The sequence below is a fragment of the Siphateles boraxobius genome, unplaced genomic scaffold (genome assembly GCF_051911475.1).
Source record: "Siphateles boraxobius isolate OS27281-9 unplaced genomic scaffold, OSU_SipBor_1 1, whole genome shotgun sequence".
Lineage (NCBI taxonomy): Eukaryota > Metazoa > Chordata > Actinopteri > Cypriniformes > Leuciscidae > Siphateles > Siphateles boraxobius.
In genome coordinates, this window is record NW_027508699.1 from 16228717 (window position 1) to 16249840 (window position 21124).

A 21124-nucleotide genomic window follows, 5' to 3' on the forward strand; every position below is an offset into this window, starting at 1 on the left:
AATTTGGCTGTGCGGCTCCTAACATAGACTAAGGCTGTGTGTCCACCAAAGCGTTTTTTTTTTTCCAGTTGAGACGCTTTGCTTGCTATGATACGGAATATCCGCGGAAGTGTTACTATTATCTCATTTCACAGATTGTTTGTTTCTGTGCTGCTAAATATCGATACAATGTAAAGTATTTGCCCTGGCTCTTGTTTTAAATAATTTTGTTCCATTATTATGCTTATTGTTGTCATCTGTTGACTTTTGTAAAAGCAGAATGTGGATGGTTGGTGTGGTAGTTGTCCCGCCCCTTCTCCACTGTGATTGGACGGCTGACAGTGATTTTGCCCAAAGTTGAACATTCTTCAACTCACGGCGACCAGTAAAAACTGCAGAGCTCCCATTGAAAACAATTGAAAAAATACACCAGCTGTGTGAAAAAATGCTTTGGCGGACACAGGGCCTAAAAGCCACAAAACTCTAATTTTAAGATGTCACACTTGTTCCATCCTTGATTTCTATTCAGAATGTGACATCAGGTCATTCCTGCATGTTCTTGGTAATGTTTTAATATCCAGGAGATATTATGGGGTTCTATACGTGAAGTGATGTCAACGCCTCATTTCTGTCTCACTGACAGAGTAGGTGGAAAGCAGATTAATGGTTATGTGAGGAGCAGTAATGGAACAGAGGCCTGCGATGATTTAATTTGTTTGAATTATCCTCTCAGTGTTGATTGGTTTAGCCGAATGGGAGCAGTGAGAGTTGCTCAGACAGGGACTGAACTCATCTACCTGCCTGCCTGTAAAATGGTGTGTTTAATTTAGACTCATAAGTGAGTGTTTGAGCAGAGGCTGCCTTTTAAAATGGAAATCAGCCGAGATCCACGTCATCCCAGTGGGGTCTTTTGAAAAACCTCTTTTGATATCTGGAGATGTTTATTCTCGCTGATGAAATGAAATAATTTCCTGTGGAGAGATAAATACTGGATATAGTTTTCATTCATTTTTCATTCATTTCATAATTCTTTTATTACTAATTATACTGTATTATCAATGCAATTTGAGTGAACAGTTGGTTTGAAAAGGAACATCAATTTAATAATGTATTTTTCATAATGTTTTGTCTCTCTTTTGTTTTAATGACAGCAAATCTAATAATCATGTTCTCCAGCATGATTGGAGATTTCTTTAAAAAGCATCTCAGAGAGTTACATGATCAATGTCACAAATTTACTTATCTGATTAGTAACTTAGAATAGTGGAGAAATAGTGGAGAAACATATTATATACACTACTGCTCAAAAGTTTAGGCTCAGTAGTATTTTTTTAAAATAAATGTATACTTTTATTTAGCAAGGACACATTAAATTGATCAAAAGTGACAATCAACACATTTATAATGCTATTTTAAATAATTGCTGTTCTTTTGAACTTTCTATTCATTATAGAATCTTGAAAGTCCAAATGTTTCTTGAGCATCAAACTGGCATATTAGAATGATTTCTGAAGGATCATGTGACACTTAAAATTATTATGCTAAAAATTCAGCTTTAACATCACAGGAACAAATAATTACATTTAAAAATATATTACATTTTAGAAAATGGTTATTTTATATTGTAATAATTTATCACAATATTACTCCTTTTACTTTATTTTGTTAGATAAATGCAAATAAATAAAATCTTTGGTATTAAGAGGTCTTACAGACCTAGAACTTTTGAGCTGTAGTGTATATCATTTTACATCAACGTTTCTTTTAACGTTTTATTATTATCATTATTATAAAAGCTTAATACTTAACTTTTTATGCTCACAACATGTATTTAATATAGGTTTAGAGTCAGGGTTTGGTTTAATGTTAGTTGCTTGTAATTAAGTATAGTTTACTGCTATTTCTGTAGTAAATACTGTTCATGTAACGTGTCACAAGGACAGATCAAAATAAAAGAGTTACCAAAACTATATTACCGTTTCCGACTTCTTCTGTTCATTTTCCTGTTTAATTAGTTTAATTTTTTTCCATATAATTGTGTGTAAATGATATGCATAAATCTGTCATTTTCTTTTCCTTCATTAAACAGGACTTGGCCCAGTATGTAAATGAGGTGAAAAGAGACGTTGAGACTCTGAGGGAGATTGATCAGTATCAGAGATCCATAGAGAATTTGGTAAGTTGTACATAATAAGCATGCCCTCTGCTTATAAAAGCAGTTTACTTACGTCATCATTGTTTTTCTGTCTGTTCATGAACTTCCCTTCACAGAATCAGTGCTTACTTTCTTACGGAAGACCGAAGGGTGACGGTGAAGTCCGTTTGTTGTCAAATGTGGATAAACGTAGACAGGACAGGTGAGGCTTAAGGCAAAAACCTTTACAGCAGTCCACTCCTGTTTTTACTTTCATGCCATGTCATGACGTGTCGATGCTGCAGACATATTTTTTTGTTCGACGTCGCTGTAATCGTCTGCAAGAGGCGTGGGGACAACTATGAGATGAAGGAAGTGATCGACCTCAATCATTTCAAGATCACAAATAACCCTACCACTGATAAGGACAGCAGAAAGGTCAGTGAGAAACATAGTAACAGGAGCTTTTAGGCACAGAAAACTGCACCCAAACATCAAACAGTCATGTTTTTCTCGAGCGTTCTTGTCTTCTTCACACTTGGCTCCACATAACTCTCCCGTAGATCTCTTTTGATCTGTTAGTGTCATAGAACAGTCTTTGCTGAATTTTTTTTTTCCTCTTTAAAAAGTGTTTATGTCCTCCAGGATACTGTAGGATATTCTAGCGATATCCAAACCAGTTTAAGGACGGTGTGACTTACCAAAGTGCATTTTTATGCAAATTAGTTGTGCTGTTGTAAGCTCTTTGAAACCACATAAGTCAGTAAAATTTTCAAATGCAGTACATCGGAAAAGTTGAGGTCTTCATTTCAGATGGAATGCACGTTGTAAATTACCTTTTTTAGATCAAGTAAATAATGCTAAAAAAAAAATCTTCAAACAACCTCCAGGAAGTACTTCTTCTCAGTGCCGTTTTCCAGCTACAATATGCTTTAATTGTAATATATATATATATATATATACACTGTATGTAAATATATACTGTGTGTTTTCATGAAATCGTAATTTATGCAGTGTTGCCCTTTCTGTTGCTGTCTTTTCTCTCCATGTACATTTCTTATCAGAAGTATGAGATGAAGAACATAATACTGAAGTATTTAAAAAAAAAAATTAATAAAGGAAACAACTTTCATAGAACTATTCAAAATCTAACGCAAAAAATCTTCTTAAAGGGACAATGTGTAGTTTTGTAGGTATTTTATTATCTAAAATCAATATTTTTATTATTAAACATGTCCTCAATGGTGTACAAATACCTCTGCCAATTATCTGACTTATCATCGTAAACGAAGAATTTATTATCTTTATATACATGTGACGGGTAGGTCCACGGAGGCTTCCATGTCGTTCCGCCATCTTGAAAAACTATAATAGCAGAGAGGGTCAAAAAGTACTAGCCAATGCGTTTCCACAACGTGTTTTCGTTCAGAGCCAGCGTCACGTAACTGAAAGCAGCAGAAACGGAGGAGCAGAGCAGTGAGAGGCGCTTGTCACTGCCCTGGCAAGTCAATCAGTAATTCATACTGTAACATTAGTTTGTTCGTTGTCAAGTTTCAGTTTGTTTGAAATAACAAATCTGTTCACCCGAAAGAAAACTCGACGAAGTGATATTAGAAGACATCCTGTCATAGCTTTTTGGTACATAACGGCTACCGTAGATGCAACACGCATTTGAAAAAGCGAGGCGCTGGAGAGCACAATTCGTTTGAATGCAAAATACAATTTCACCCGCTAGATGGGAGAAATTCCTACACAATGTCCCTTTAAAGTTTAATTTAAATAGGCAATTAACAGCATTTTTTATATGTTTTAAATATTTCTGTCAGGACCACTATCGTTAAATACGATTAACAATTAGCATACAGTTTGGATTTGTGGTATGGTTCTGTTCTGGGCAAGAACTCCCTGCGCATCCATGCAGCCTAGCATGGATAAGAGCAGGGACAGCAGCAATAACCCCCCTTAGGGTAAACAGATCAGAACCAACATGAATTTATTGCAGATATCATTAATTAATTTTAATGTACAACATAATTAGAGAATTTTAGTCTGATTCAGGTGGAATCAGAATGCCATACTGACTGACGAGGGAGGAGCTGGGGATGGTGTAGGGTAATTATTTTCTGAGAAACTGTGCTGATAATACTAAAGGAGCTTTTATATGAATACAGTGATAGGTGTCATATTTCTATAGTTAGACGTGGATCAGCTGAGAGTCACTGATGTGAGCTTGACTAAAGTGACCGAGCGATAACCTCAGTTATAAACTGAGACAACTGTGAGTTCTAAAAAAAAATTATATCTCATCCGTTTAAATTATATTAAAGAGATAGTTGACCCAAAAATGAAAATTCTGTCAGTAATTACTCACCCTCATGTTTTTCCAACCTCGTAAGACCTGCGTTCATCTTCGGAACACAAATTAAGATATTTTTGATGAAATCTGAGAGCTGGATCACTCCTCCATAGGCTTCTAAGGGATTGAAACTTGCCAGCCCCGAAAGGGTATTAAAGACATAGTTAAAATAGTCCAAGTGACTACAGTGGCTCAATATTAAAGGAACACGCTGACTTTTTGGGACTCTAGCTTATTCACCATATCCCCCAGAGTTAGATAAGTCCATATATACCCTTTTCATCTTCGTGCGTGCTGTAACTCTGTTTGACGCACCCACCGCTAGCCTTGCTTAGCACAAAGACTGGATGTAAATGGCTAAAGCTAGCATACTAATCCCAATAAGTGACAAAATAACGCAAACATTTTCCTATTTACATGTTGTGATTTGTATAGTCACAGAGTGTACAAAACACAAGGTCATATGGGACACAGCCATATTTTAACCGTATAAATCAGTGGTCTCAAACTCAATTCCTGGAGGGCCACAGCTCTGCACAGTTTAGCTCCAACCAGCTCAAACTCACACCTGCAAGGAAGTTTCTAGCAATCCTGAAGACCTTGATTAGCTGGATCAGGTGTGTTTGATTAGGGTTGGAGCAAAACTGTGCAGAGCTCTGGCCCTCCAGGAATTGAGTTTGAGACCACTGGTATAAATACTGGGAACTATATTCTCAGAAGGCGAAGCACTGGTACCTGGGCGGAGTGATTATCGCAGCACCTGAGACGCACCGTTGTTTCTTCTTGTTTACATCTAGCTCCGCTCATTTGTTACTGGGGCGATAGAGCGCGTTCGTGACAACACAATACTAACATTACAGGGGATATATGGAGCCCAAAAAACAACTGCAATAGTAGTGACCACCCTATTCATATAATAGTGTCACTAACGTTACATTAGATCTAGCTAATGACACTGTTACTGTAGGTTAGTCATCGAAAAACATAACGGAACACTTACCGCAGCCGCAGGCGATCCACTTTGTTCTGTCTGTGCTATCAAAGGGATGGCCGTATCCTTTATCACACGTTTCATGGTCCGTGTGGCAAATTCCATTTTTTCAAAATAGTCGTCCTCAGTGAAAGGTACTGTTACGACCGCTAGGGGTCAGCCGCAACAGGAAAAGGAAGAGAGTCACACTACCAGAGAGATAACGAGTAATATGAATTTTATTGACCATAAAGGGTTAGCGTCAGGGGCAGACAAGGCCAAAATAACGAACAAAACAATTTTCTTTTTAGAACCTAAATGACCTTTAACAAAAGAAAGAAGAAATGAAAATACAGTTTAACTTACCTAACTCCCTTACACATAAACAAAGTGAAAAATAAATACAAATAAATAGGCGTCAAACCCCCTACATCCCTTGATATGGTAACAATTACAAGAATGTTTACACACATTTAAAATAGTATCAGGTTGACAAGTTAGAATCGGAATCCAAAGATGTAGTCAATCAGGCAATAATCAGATATAGAAGAAAACCAGAAGTAGGATTACATTCAACAAACACTTACTAAATTTCACTAAACACTAACAATCTCTCTGGCACGACACTCTTACTCAATTAAATAATGGCGAAACAAACAAAGCTGAAGAGAAGCACCTAAACAGTACAACCACAAAACACAAACGCATAAAGTCAGCGAGGCTCAAAGGCCTCTATGGTGTGTCAGAGGCGGTCCTTTTATCCAGGTCAGGTGCATAGCTGGTCCAATCACAGTCTTCCACAGATTAACAGAGGTAACGCCCATCTGAAACAAGCTTGTCAACACACAGAGAGAAAAAGAGAGCAAGACACACCCACACACAAGGACAATTGATACAAACACACAAAATATCTCAGAATCCTAACAGTACTGAGCAAACACGATGGTCCTTGATGATCTCTTCAGGTGTGTTTGGATCGATATCCAGATCAAGTAGCCATTGATTCATCAGGTCAGCGTTTTTGGTTGGAATTCTATGAAACATCATGGTATTACCCGGTCTCTCCTGTTTATTGTCGCAGCTCTTTACCATGATTGTAAACTATGCTTTTACTATCTAGTAATTGCTGACTCTATTACTCCAACTCTGAACGAACTCTCTGCTCCTCACCACGGTGCGTCTCAGGTGCTGCGGTTATCACTCAGCCCAAGTAGCTTTGCTTCGCCTTCTGAGAATATAGTTCCCAATATTTATACGGTTTAAAGATGGCTGTGTCTCATATGACCTTGTTATTTGTACACTCTGTGACTATACAAATCACAACATGTAAATAGGAAAATGTTTGCGTTATTTTGTCACTTATTGGGATTAGTATGCTAACTGTAGCCATTTACATCCAGTCTTTGTGCTGAGCAAGGCTAGCGGTGGGTGCGTCAAACAGAGTTACAGCACGCACGGAGATGAAAAGGGTATATATGGACTTATCTAACTCTGGGGGATACGATGAATAAGCTAAAGTCCCAAAAAGTCGGCGTGTTCCTTTAAGTTTATCAAGCGACGAGAATACTTTTTGTTCGCAAAAACAAACAAAAATAACGACTTTATTTCAACTATTCATTTCCTTCTCTGTGGGCCTCGAGTCAGTTCACTAGTGTAATAGCGTACGCTTCTGTTGTTGTACGTCACACGCATCACACACATGACCAGCGTCGGCCAATAGTGAGCCTACGTGTGACATAGCTCTACGCAATCACACTACGTTAACTGACTATAGGCCCACAGAGAAGGAAATGAATAGTTGAAATAAATAGTTGAAATGAAGTCGTTATTTTTGTTTGTTTTTGCGAACAAAAAGTATTCTCGTCGCTTGATAAATTTAAGATTGAGCCACTGTAGTCACTTGGACTATTTTAACTTTGTCTTTAATAACTTTTTGGGGCTGGCAAGCTTCAATCCCTTAAGTAGCCTATGGAGGTGTGATCCAGCTCTCAGATTTAATCAAAAATATCTTAATTCGTGTTCCGAAGATGAACGAAGGTCTTACGAGGCTGGAACTACATGAGGGTGAGTAAATACTGACAGAATTTTCATTTTTGGGTGAACTAACCCTTTAAGCCTTAAAGTTCTGCAAAATTAAGGGCATAGCCACCTGAGTGACAGGTGGATTGCCGCTGCTGTAACTACTAGCCATTTGTCTGCTGTCTGTCAGCGGACAAGCTCAGCTAATTCCAGCTGCTGAGCTTGCCATCTCTGGCTTGTTTCTGCTTTTTTCGGGATTTTTTTATACAATTTAATACGCGCATTATACCTTTGCCCGCTCCGTTGCCTAAAATGGCTAAACCGCTATCTATGATGCATTTAATAAAGAAAAACGTCTTGACAATGGCTTTACATCACCAAGTCAGCTGTCACTTTAGCGCGAGGCCCTGTGCTGTCGCACATTCGGTACTGCCAGTAGCATATAGCATTAGCTCCTAAGCCTGAGCAAACTTGATCACGTCGAGCTAGGCGGGCATGGTTTCAGCAACCAGGCATCTCAGCTCCACCCACGTCCCGCCTCTTTGTCCATTTTCTGCTATCCGGGAGTGACGCGCGGTGACGTGCTGCCAAGATGGCGATTACCGGCTCAACCCACTTTTGGCTTCAAAAATGCACTTCAGAAACCTTCGGGTGACGTCATGGACACTACGTCCATATTTTTTTATAGTCTATGAACCTGAACTGCCAGAACTGATGCTTTGCTTTATTTTTCTCACGCATTTAAATTTGTCAACTAGAAAACTATGCCTGTTTTTCTGAGTAAACTGTCATTCAATAGCCTAAAATTTAACAGCCAGACCTGTTCAAGCTGAAAAAAAGCACCAAAAATCAAGCTGTCCCTTAGACTGTAATGGTAAGTGAAACAGATCAGGCTGGAGAGCCCATCGCATACTGTTGCAGACAGATGTTACTGCTCTTTATGAGGGTTGATGGATGGGGACGGATCTCTGCTGCATTTCAAGTCGATTTCTGCATGCTGAACCAACTGCTGTGGAAAGACTTGGTTGCTTTTGACAGTAAACAGTCTAAAGTCTGTGTTCATTGTGCAGAGTATCCCATGTCGTGTAAATCAGAAGTGGTATATATATATAGTATATATAGAGGTTGCAGAACTGTGTACTTGGTTTTATTTTTTCAGTCTGTGAAGGCAGACAGCTCAACCTCAGGTTACCTTTGGTTTTCTGATGTACTTTTTGGGCTTAGCAATAGTCGTACAGATGTAAAAATAATGCGGACGTGTCTTTAAACTTTTGATATTTTTTTCTCTTTTATGCCTTTCACCAAAAGGAAGGTTTCTTCTGAACAGATGGTCTGGTGAAATCTGTCTCAAGGAGACCTTGGCCAGACATAGCCCTGCTGGCTTTTCTGTTTGAAGTGCCTTTCTGCCCCTCCTCAGGACCCATACAGACACTTAATACACTGATAGATCTTATTCCTTCAACCACAAAACACACAGACATGGCCACATAAAAATCTTTAAGAATATAGTAAAACTTTATAATAACTATCATTAATAAACATTATCACATTAAGTTATAGTCAAAGAATGTATACATGTACTTTAACACATTTACTTATGGAGGAAAGAAAAGCATAGTAATAATTATTGCAAGGGCTTTAATTATATTTAAATAAAAAAGACTGCTTTTACTACTTTTAAAGTCTCACCTGGGTTTAATAAATAGATTTGCTGATAAGAAGTTTATTTTCCCCTTTTATTGAAAGATATGGATTTTTTTTCTGTTTACGGCTACTGAACACATCCTCATATTTAGTCTTTCGATAACACACGTAACAGAATATTATGCTTTTCATGTTAAATTAGATAAATGTATTGACTGAATTACGCAAATTTAATTTAGTAAGTTAACATGTAAACTCTGGCAGCTCATTTTCATATTCTTTATTTGTTAAGCATTCTTTCAGGTTTGTTTTTAACCTGTTGATAAGAGTTACTTTTGCCAGAAATACTTGGCAAAATTGTCTGACTCGAATTGTCTGACTTCATTTTAGTTTCTATTTAGCTTCAATTTATTTTACTACACTTTTAGTTTTAGTAATTATAGTATTTCAATTTAATGCAAATAGTTGTTAAGGCAACTCTTCTAAATTTCGTTTACGTTTTATCTAATACTTTTCATTTATTTAAGCTCTATTTCAATTACTACAAATAATATTTAATAGTTTTAGTTTTACAACACTGGCCTGTACAGAGGCAAGGATTGGATGCTGCGAATGTAGTCTGCATAAATGCTACGCCACACAAATATACTCATGCACAGCACACACACATACACACTGAATAGTTGATGATGAATGTGTCCACTCCCCCAAGGTTGCCTCTGGCTGTCTATTACTGTGTAAAATAAAATGAGCCCGTTCCCCCCGTCACCCACCAAGCCTCACCGCCATCTCCCAACACAGCTTTAAACCAAACACCTCAACCCTTTAATTTTCCTGTACATCAACTTTTTGTGCGCCTTATTACAAAAAGTCTTAATGTAAATGCATATTTGAAAGATATATGAAAGAAAGGTCTTTACATAAAAGTCTAATTTGTATCTTTTAAGCAGTTATTTTGCTCTGTCTTGTCCTCTGGCAGTGGTGCTACGGGTTCTTCCTCACCCACCAGCAGGGGCAGAGTGGATTTGAGTTCCTGTTCAAGACAAAAGAGCTGAAGAAGAAATGGCTGGACCAGTTTGAGATGGCCATGTGAGTTTGAAACTTTGGTCCCAAAAATCACAGTTTTCACATTTACTCACCCTCATGTTGTCCCAAACTTTCTTTGTTCCGTGGAACGCAAAAGGAGAAGTTTTGTTTTGCTCTTTTCTGTGCAATTTCAATAAACAAGAACCAGAGCCTTCAAGCTTTAAAAACAGCACAAAAGGTGATGGAAGATATGAAAGTATGAATTGAAGTAATTCACTGATAATCTTCTCCTCCATTGAGCTGTTAACCAAATTGTTGAGATCCAACTTAAGATAACAGTTTTTTTAAAGTGAGTAAATGACAAATTAACTGCTAATTATTTAAATGTGAAAATTTTAAATGGTTGGGTGATCTTTCACTATTTCAAACTGCATTCAAAATAGAATAGTGCACATGACTATAGGAAATATCTGCTTTTTTATGTTTGCACACAAAATGTTTGCACACATCATCTTCTATTCAATATAGCACCCAGCGTGATTATATCGATGCCATTTGATGTCAAGCAGCTTACTTCGCTCTAGTATGTGGTGACATTCTGCACCTGGGATGCTGTTGAGATTTGATGGCACAGTGTATTTACAAGGTATACGCTGAAAGAAATGAATAGTGAGAGAAGAGGGGGGAAACTAACGAAAGTTCTGATTTGGAATTTGTGTAGGTTCAAGAGGATACGCCTTGCCTCGTGCAGAGAGTCTGAAATGATGTTTCCTCTCCCTCTTGATTTATGTCACCCTTTAAAAAATTTGTTTCTGTACACACACGTATACATGTGGTTGACTGTAATGATCTAAAAGGTTCATTCAAACAACAAATTACACCTGCTGCATGCACACCGCTCTCTTGATGCAAGAATCAATCTTAGAGTTGTTTGGGCAAAGAGATTCCCCAGTGCTCTGATTTGTGCCCAGAATCTGTTTTTGGTTCCTGCCCCCATGGGCCACAACATCCGCCACCGTTCTCTCTGCCCACTTAAACATGCAGTTTAACTCACACAGTTAGTTTGTCATTTTTCCAATCAGTCAACTTTGCACCATAGTTTTTCCATATTTCCCATTTTCCATTTCAGATCTAATATTCGTCCTGAGAATGCCACGTTTAACTCTCACCGCTTCAGAATGCACACTTTCGAGATGGCCACCACCTGCAGCTCCTGTCGTATGCTTCTCAGGTGAGCTGTCATTACACTTCTGAGGCTGCTGTTAATTGTGTGTTGCAACAAGTTGAAGTTAATCAATGTTAACCTGTCAGATCATTAAAATAATGACCTTATCAAACTGCTTGATTAGCACAGTTTTTTCTGTGCTTTGTGTGCAGTGACATTGTAAATGTGTATAAATCTACGGAAATATAGTTTTGGGGTAGTTAGGGTAGATGCCATATTAAACTTGACAGATGAAAACAAGGCTGCGAGAGGTAGGCCCTGTACTAAATGGAACCTCGCAATCTTCCTCCGAGTCCACACTTTTGTGATGTAGTGCCGCTTTGACAGTCGGGTAGAAGTTTGTTGCGAATCTTTTGGCCTCTGCAAAAGTGCACATTGAAGGCGCACATCGGCAGCAAAGGGGGCACTAGCAAGCATCCTTCTGAAACCTAAAATGACAAATGGGACTGGGTTTGTCCAAACTTGGTCCTGGAGGGCCACTGTCCTACAGAGTTTAGCTTCAACTTGCCTGCAAGTTTTTGTATGCCTCGCAGTAGCGGCTCCTGACCATAATTTTCGATAGGGCAGATTCTGGGTCTTAGCGCTAGTTTATATTAAACATTTTGTAAGCTTTATATTCTAATTGCTGAATATGCAGACACACTTTTGGTGTTATACAGCCTTAGGATTACGCTCTAATTTTGATTGACGGGCTTTAAGTACACATGACACATGCATAATGCTATCCTATAATTGCCTTAAAGGGGTCATATGATGCTATTTTCGATGATCATTATTTTGTGTATTTGGTGTAATAAAATATCATGTTTTAAAAAAACACATTATTTTTCACATGCTGTACATTATTGTAGCCCAATCTTTCTAAAATGCGTCGATTTCTACAAAGCCCCTCCTTCCGAAAAGCGTAGTGTGTTCTCATTGGCCAGCTGACCCAGTGCGTTGTGATAGGCCGAACATCTCAAACGGGTGTCAGAAATATAACGCCCCTAACCGTAATGGAGCTTCAGCTTCCAAAGTCAGTTAATAATCTCGTCAGCTTTACCATATCAGTTTAAGGCATGAGTCAGATTCTGAAAACAGGGTTCGTACAAGGTGCTTAAAGTGCTTGAAGTACTTGAATTTGACTTTTTGAAATTTAAGTCCTGGAAAACCCTTGAAAACAGCCATATTTTTGAAGAGGTACTTGAAAAGTGCTTGAATTATTAAAAATAGGGATGCACCGATACCGAGCTCATGTAAAAATGCTCCGATACCAACAACCGATAGGCCTCCCAGGCAGCGTGTGTATAGTAACACACAGCTGTGGTGCGCGCGCTGATCAGAGGAAACCGCGTAGTAGATTGAGCGCGCAGCGGCACAGATGCGCGAGCTGATCGAGCGCATTCCTTTAAACAGAAGGAAGGAAATTCAAGTTTTGAAGGAAATCAGTGGAAGGTTTGTAGTTCAGTCGGACGTCAATGGCAAAGACAATAAAACGAGGCATGTAGCTTTTTATTAACGTTAACTGACGAGAGAGAGAGAGAGAGAGCGCGCAGTTCTGTTGAATGCTCTTGATTGCTCTAGATTGCTGATCGTTCACTCAGCACCTATTATTTGGATGAAAACTAAATCATATATGTAAGTAAAGTAAAACATGAACTGTTACCTGATTTATGTATAACGAGTGATTCCCTACATTATTACTGGACGTTTGCAGTCAAGAAGTTCCATGCACGCAAACATAAGCGCGCGCCCCGCAAACCGGCGTCTCCGCGCGCGAATACTGAACGTCTTGCGCTTGTACGGACGAATTCACACAAAATTATGTAAAAACGCCCATCTTGGCGAGTATCCTAGTAAACAAAGTCAGTTATATCTCAAGTGAAGTAGCCATGTTCAAATGCGTCCATGCGTTCGGTCTTAAAGGGGCAGTTTAACAAACCCACTGCTCTTTAAATGTTAATTAAACAATGGACAACTAAATCACTCACTGCTCTTGACTAAATAGGCTACCCTTTTCAACTTTACAAAAAGATCCATCTATATTTAATTTATCCAGTAATGAATATGCAATTTTTTCACATTTTATTACTTTATTCAAATTTCTGTACCTGTTAGATCTACCCGAAAAACTCTAAAAACACTGTTTATTTCATTTGTAGCCTTTCTTTGTTCTATCGTATTTATTTGTAAGTTGATTATTCGTTCTTATATTGTTGCTGACTGCTAACCTTTAATAATGTTTTAAATTCGCATTAATTAGGCAGGAAGTTTTTGTTGAAGTATCAAAATTGGAATAAATAATTGATATTTCACTGACCCAATCCTCAGCACTGACCCTTCTGGATCTGCTCTAGTCTAAATATGTGCTGTGTTATTCAATGAAAGATACAATATGATAGAGCAATAGAATGTACAGTAACTGAAGCTCATACAATGTATTTTAGCAGGCTTAATTAAGCATGAAAATAATTGAAAGAAATATATGTTTGATGAACAAATGAAGCCAACTAATATGATTTATATTCTCTTGGTTTATCTACTAATACAATTACAATTACAAATGCAGTGAAAATTCAGGGATCGGTTACGGTATCGGTATCTCGTTCTGCAAAAAGTGGTATCGGTACATCCCTAATTCAAAATATTGTGGTGTTTTTTTGTTGAAAAAATAAAATTTTCACGCTAAATCAACACTGCAGCCCGTCTGAGATATAGAGCTATTTCTCATGATATTAATATATAAAGCATGATATTAAGTATATAATACAACTTTCATTCTTCAGGTCTATCATATATATTGGAATATATAATGGAAAAAAATTCAGTTTCAATATCCTTTCAATGGTTAAGGGGATTTTCCATGCCTGACAGCGCTGGTCAATGGATTGACCTCTATGAAGTGAAACATCAGATACCATGTTTAATTTGAGTAAAATAATAAAGATATTGTTTGATAAGTGCCGATTGAAGTCCTTGAAATCCAAAAAAGTAGTGCTTGAAAAGTCCTTGAAAGTCCTGGAATTTCATTTCACAGAGTCTGTACGAACCCTGTGAAAATGCAGATGACCAATTCGATCGATCGGATACTCGTATGTATTTACGGTACGCAAGCCTGGTTCAGCTGAACGTGACAAACACCGCCTGGAACACAGCCAGTCTTGTACTCTCCCAGGTTCACATCAGGAAACTGCGCTGCACACCCATGAACATTTGGGTTGTACTGTTCCGGATTGTTGTAAATAAATCTAATTGTTTCCACTTTCGGAAGGGCAAATAATGTGCTGCTTTTGCTTTCGCATAGAAACATCTCGGTTACGTATGGTAACCCTCATTCCCTGAAGGGAGTGGTAGGAACCTTGGGCACATAGCCAGGCCGGGGGTCTCAGTACAACATGGTTGTCATCTGGCCCGAACTCTAGGCACTCTTTTGATAGAGGCCAGTGCAACCAGCAGCAAAGTCTTCATGGAGAGAAGCTATAAGTCTGCTAAATGCAAAGGCTCAAAGGGAGCATCCTAGAGTGTTTGGAGCACCAGGGAAAGGTCCCAAGAGGGTAAGGTACGGGGTGAGGAGGGTTTAACCGTCTCGCCCCCCTAAGGAACCTGACGACCAGGTCGTGCTTTCCTACTGTTTTGCCATCTATGTGGTTGTGATAAGCTGAAATAGCGGCAGCATGTACTTTGAGGGTGGAGGGAGACAGCCTCCGCTCCAACCTTTGCTGCAAGAAGGAAAGCACGGACCCTATCTAACATCTTCGGCGAGAAGAACATCAATTGAAGAACAGGTTCCACTTCAAGGCGTACGCACGTCTCGTAAATGGCGCCCGCGCAGAAGTGATGGTGTTAAGTACGTCTGGGGTCTAAGGTGTTTTTGGGGCGCTTGAGATGTTTTGACATGCCTTGACATTTTGCTTTTTTCAGTTGCTTATAAACATATTAATGGCAAAGGTGTAATTACACTCTATTTAGCACAAACAGGGCTACCATAATATGTGAGCAACATGTATGTACATGTTTGTATTTTTGAGAGAATATTGTTTATGCATGGTTATTGATAAACACTAATTAAATTTTCTAAAATAAGGCCACAAAACACATACTAAATATGTGTCCAAAATACTTTTGACTAATGGCTGTTGTGGCCTAGAGTTTTTGCTTCAAAATGATCTGAAAATCATCCTGGCTAATCATTCACATAAAACAATTCATTGATTTAAATTTTTTAAAACACTTTTTGTTTGGAAACGCAATATGCGTGTGGGCGTGAACGGCCCAACCCCTATCATGAATAATTCACACCTGAGAAGACAATGGGCATAATCAACCTTTCATTCAGGTGTATCACACAAGAAAGAATTTGAGGAGGAAAAAAAAAGAAAAAGAAAGATTATATATATATATATATATATATATATATATATATACACACACACACTGCCGTTCAAAAGTTTGGGGTCGGTACGATTGTTAATGTTTTTAAAAGAAGTCACTTATGCTCACTAAATGCTGTTTTTATTTAATTAAAAATACAACAAAAATCTGTAATATTGTGAAATATTATTACAATTTAAAGTAACTGTTTTCGATTTTAATATATTTTAGAATATAATTTATTCCTGTGATTTTAAAGTTGAATTTTCAGCATCATTACTCCAGTCTTCAGTGTAACATGATCCTTCAGAAATCATTCTAATATGCTGATTTGATGCTCAAGAAACATTTCCCATTATTATCAATGCTGAAAACAGTTATTTACATTTTTATTTCAGGATTCTTTGGTAAATAGAAAGTTCAAAAGAACAGCATTTATCTGAAATAGAATCTTTTGTAACACTACCATTCAAAACTTTGGGGTCAGAAAGTATTTTATTTTATTTTTGGGGGGAAATAAATAAAATAAATCAATACTTTTATTCATCAAGGAGGAATTAAATTGATCAAAAGTGACAGTAAAGACATTTATAAAGTTTCAAAAGATTATATTTCAAATAATCCTAAAAAAAATGGTACACAACTGTTTTCACCATTGATCATAATCATAAATGTTTCTTGAGCATGAAATCCTCATATTAGAATGATTTCTGAAGGATCATGTGACTGAAGACTGGAGTAATGATGCTGAAAATTCAGCTTTGATCACAGGAATAAATAATATTTTAAAATATATTAAATTCGAAAACAGTTATTTTAAATTGTAATAATATTTCACTATATTACTGTTTTTTTGTTGTATTTTTAATGAAATAAATACAGCATTGGTGAGCATAAGTGACCTCTTTTAAAAACATTAAAAATCGTACCGACCCCAAACTTTTGAACGGCAGTGTATATATATATAATCCAAATATAAATGAAAGTCAAAAGCACATTTTTAGTACATAGTCATTCCTGGAGACAAATCCTGTTCAAATAGGCTATATGGGCCATTCTACAGAATTTGTTCAAAGTTAGAGTTGGAAACATCTTGAAAAGAAAATGGTCTTTTCCCATAAATTTCTTATAAAGTATTCTTTTTAAACGAGGCCAATACATTTTATCATACATATTTTAAAGTTAAGGATTCATTAGTTTGATATAGCTTACATTGGAACAAACACTATAATAACATCTTAGTTGATGAGTATTTTTGACAGAACATAGCCTACTATATATTTAACATATGAGCAGAAACTGGATAACAAAAAATGTATTAGATATTTTAGAATAAAAACTTTATAATCTATCCAAAACTACGAAATGTTGTCTTTCATATTTCATCTGTAACATAGTAGGCTAAACATAAACAACAGCGCCCATCTGTGTCGTTAATTCATCGACACACAGAAACGTGATTAAAATTTAAACAGTCTTTTTGCGTTTACAAACACTATTCCATATCGCACATTAGAACAAAGCACAAGAATAAAAAACTTAGGCTGCTCACAATTCTCGGCTAGATCCGTCACTCCTCGAAATGAAAATAAATCAGCACATGTTCTGAGGTAAATTTCCCAGGATTATTCCCAGGATTATTCCTCAGATTAATAGAACATTAATCTGATGATTAAAGTTGTCGTGATATCCCGTTTATATGGGGCGTTGACACATTTGCATGTGTCGCTTCAGATCATTTGCGTCTGAATAGCGCGCTCTCTCTGTGGGCGTGACACATTAGCAGAATAATGAGCTGAGAGAACGATAATGAGATCGGCTGACACCTCTCTCTTTTTTTATTGATTACATAAAGAATATAAAAGAATATTTATTTTATTTTTGAATTAGATATTTTAAAAGTACAAACTTAAATGATTATAAAGATATATTGCTCATGCTTGGGTGAATAGTATTCGCTGAGTTTTGTTTAAGTTTAGAGACGTGCTCCAGAAAAAAGGTTAACGGAGATGGAGAGGAGACAGAAAGCACACCCTGTTTATTTTCTTTATTTTACAAAAGCACAATGTTTTATTTCGATTGTAAGTGGACACATAAAAAATACACATTCAACAGTTTATTTTTTTATATTTCTTAAGTCTGTATGACCAAAAATGACAGAGTATTTTAAGTCTATTTTCTTGCTATGTGAAAAAAATCGAGCAAAACGCGCCGGCGCATTTGTCGACCCCAGAGGGTTAAGAACCTCTGGTGGTAAGTCCCCTAGAACCTCTGCGTCCCGTCCAGGGACCACACATGGAGTTTCCAGAGGTCCGGACGCGGGTGCTATTGGGTGCCCCGTCTCTGAGTCAGAAGGTCCGTCCACAGAGGAATGGGCCAGTGAGAGACTGTCACGAGGAGCATGAGTTCTGGGAAACAGGTCCAGGTGGGGCAATAGAGAGCTATCAGAAGGACCTGCTTCTCGTCCTCCCTTGCTTTGCACAGGGTCTGTGAAAGTAGGCTCACTGGGGGAAACGCATATTTTTTCGGAGGCAATTTGTGACATGCGATGGGAGCGTAGACCACCTTGTCGGTTGATGTACGTAACGGTCGCAGTGTTGTCCGTATGGACCAGCATGTCCCTGCCATGTAGCGGCCTTTTTAAGCGGCTCAGAGCGAGACGTATTACTAGCAACTCGAGGCAGTTGATGTGCCAATCCAGTTAGGGGCTGCATGCCCCTTGTACGTGGCACCCCAGCCGGTGGCAGAGGCATCTGTGAACACCACAGCATGTCTGGATTCCTGTCCTCAGGAACGAGGGGTCTGACCACAGGCAGAAGGTCTGGTGGCATGCCGGTGTGATTGTCACTTGGTGAATGCCGTCATGCCACACCCATCTCGGGACTAAGCCGTGACGCCAGTGCTGAAGCATATTGATCAGCCCGAGCGGTGTTACCGCTGCTGTCATATGCCCCAGGAGCCTCTGAAAGAATCTCAGTGGGACCACTGTCCTGCCTTTGAACGTATTCAGGCAGTTCAGCACCGACCGAGCGCGTTCCTCTTTGAGGCGCGCTGTCTGTACGACCGAATCTAACTCCATACCGAGAAAAGAGATCCTCTGCACGGGGCAGAGTTTTCTCTTTTCCCAGTTTGATCTGAAGGCCCAACTGGCTGAGGTATCTGAGCACGAAGTCCCTGTGTTCGCATAACTGATCTCGAGAGTGTGCTAGTGTGAGATAGTTGAGGATGCAAACGCCCTGTTCTCTCATGGGAACAAGGGCCCCCTTCGTGACTTTCGTGAAGACACGGGGAGACAAGGACAGCCTGAAGGACAGGACCTTGTACTGATCTGCTCGACCCTCGAAAACAAAGCCCAGAAATTGCCTGTGTCGAGGAAGAATCGAGACCTGAAAGTACGCGTCCTTCAATTCGATCGCAATCCAATCTCGGGGACGGATGCATTCGAAGGAGGCGGATTGGGATGCGTTCTCGAACTGCACGCTGCTGCCCGCTGGCTAAATCAGAGTGGTGAGGATTCTGTACTCCCACTGCTCTCCTGGCCCTCTTCGGACCCAGAGATGGTAGAAACTGCTCTTTTATTGAAAATTTGGGTACTGCTGGTTTTAAGGCCAGCGCCAGAACACAAAAAAAAGGGAACAAAAGATTTTCCACCCAGCTCTCTTCCGGGGGAGGGAGCGGTGCGGTCACTATCTCCTGGAGAGCAGTCCCATCCATCTCCGGGTCGCCCGTCCCAGGGCCACTTACCCCTGGCTTTGCCGCCCCTCTTGGCGGGGGCCTGGACAGGCAGCCTGTCTGCGACTGGATCCTCGGCGCCGCTTAGGTGGAAGCTGCTGCTGCGGCACGAGAACAGGGGCAGATGCAGGAGGACGCCCCTGGCAACGAGTAGACTAAGGGACCACAAGCGATGGGGTGGAGGCAGCAGCTGATCGTCGCGGCAGGATGTGTCTGATCGCCTCAGTCTGCTTTTGTACAGCCGAGAACTGCAGAGCGAAGTTCTCGACAGGGTCGCCGAAGAGACCGGTCTGGGACACAGGGTAGTTTAGGAAACTGACTTTGTCGGTCTCCCTCAAGTCAGCCAAAAACATTGACAGACAATCAGAATCCATCCTGCTTTAAAGCGCTTGAGCATTTAAAATGGTAGATGACAAAACAGCAGCGCTCACTTGTAATGAACAGAAAGTTAATGTATGTTGTTGTGGACGCTAATATAGTTATCTTTATAGTTATCATTCTTGGTGTGAACGGGCCTTTACAGTCTTTACAATGACATGCACTGTACAAAGGTCCTGGAACATGTTTATGGAGTTTTTATCTATTGAAAGTTTTGTGTTTTATCTGTTTCATCAGCAATGATGAATTACAATCATTTACAATCCATTGAACAAATTGTACTTATGTCCCTCAAAGCCTTCTTTTTTTCTGTCAAAAATTAAATATGATGCTACCCTGACTAAGGTCTATTGAAGCTAAATGACATGGCCTAAAAGTCAATTTAATGGGGTCTGTGATAGTCATGTAAGGTACATGTATGTAAATCAATAAAAGTCAGCGTTGACCCATGTGACCTTTTCTATCCTCATGCTTTTCAGGGGAATTTTTAACCAAGGCTATCTTTGTACTAAATGTGGAAACGGGGCTCATAAGGGCTGTCTGGGAAGACTAGGAGCCTGTGGAAGGGCAGGTAATGGTCAATAAAGAGCTTCTCCATGTTGGCATTTCATATTTGACAAAAAAAGATAAAGAGAGAGAGAGAGCGACAAACACAATCACACTTCCTAATATAAATTCCAACCTGGTTTCCCGTATATGCTCAACAGCAACCCCCACACACTGTTCACAGAATTATACTGGAATTGATACCCAGATGATTTCAGATTCTTTATCATGTCAGGCTCTTGGCTTTTTAGACTTAACATAAATATTTCAGTGTATGTTGTAATGTAACTGTCATGCCATAGTCTATAGGTAATGCAGAGCTTAAATATTCCCTTACTATAAGAATAAAAGGTCAGAATTCAGGCATGTACCACATCCTCAAGGGCCAATGTTTTTGCATTCTGCTGCATTTCCCTTTTCCTTTATTTTTCTATGCAAACATTTTGACCACTGCACTTATGTCCAAAAACATGGTGCACAAGTTAAAAGTTAATTGGGACCTCTTATGTCCCTTTTCAGAAGATGTAAAATAATTATCTTATGTCCCCAGAGTGTTTATGTGAAGTTTTAGCTCAAAATACCCAACAGATAATTTTTACAGCATGTTTAAATTGTCACATTTTGGGGCTCAGAAAAACGCACCATTTTAGTGTGTATCCCTTTAAATGCAGATGAGCTGCTGCTGCCGGCCCAGAGGGCGGAGCCTCATGAGCTCGCGCTCCTTGTCAGGAAAATCCAAGGGAGTAATCAGAGAATGTCTAATAT

The 21124-nt window shown here is 38.9% G+C and overlaps 1 protein-coding gene across 5 annotated transcripts in view; it reads left to right on the forward strand.

The window, feature by feature from the left end:
• The window catches only part of vav3b (vav 3 guanine nucleotide exchange factor b), a 69815-nt gene that overhangs the window by 22833 nt on the left and 25858 nt on the right, over nucleotides 1–21124 (forward strand). For all 5 annotated transcript variants that reach the window (XM_077225280.1, XM_077225289.1, XM_077225304.1 and 2 more), the window contains exons 12-17: nucleotides 2069–2155; nucleotides 2251–2336; nucleotides 2419–2551; nucleotides 10082–10191; nucleotides 11258–11359; nucleotides 20293–20384. In XM_077225280.1, coding sequence (XP_077081395.1) covers nucleotides 2069–2155; nucleotides 2251–2336; nucleotides 2419–2551; nucleotides 10082–10191; nucleotides 11258–11359; nucleotides 20293–20384 — 610 coding nt within the window. The remainder of the gene's footprint in view (nucleotides 1–2068; nucleotides 2156–2250; nucleotides 2337–2418; nucleotides 2552–10081; nucleotides 10192–11257; nucleotides 11360–20292; nucleotides 20385–21124) is intronic.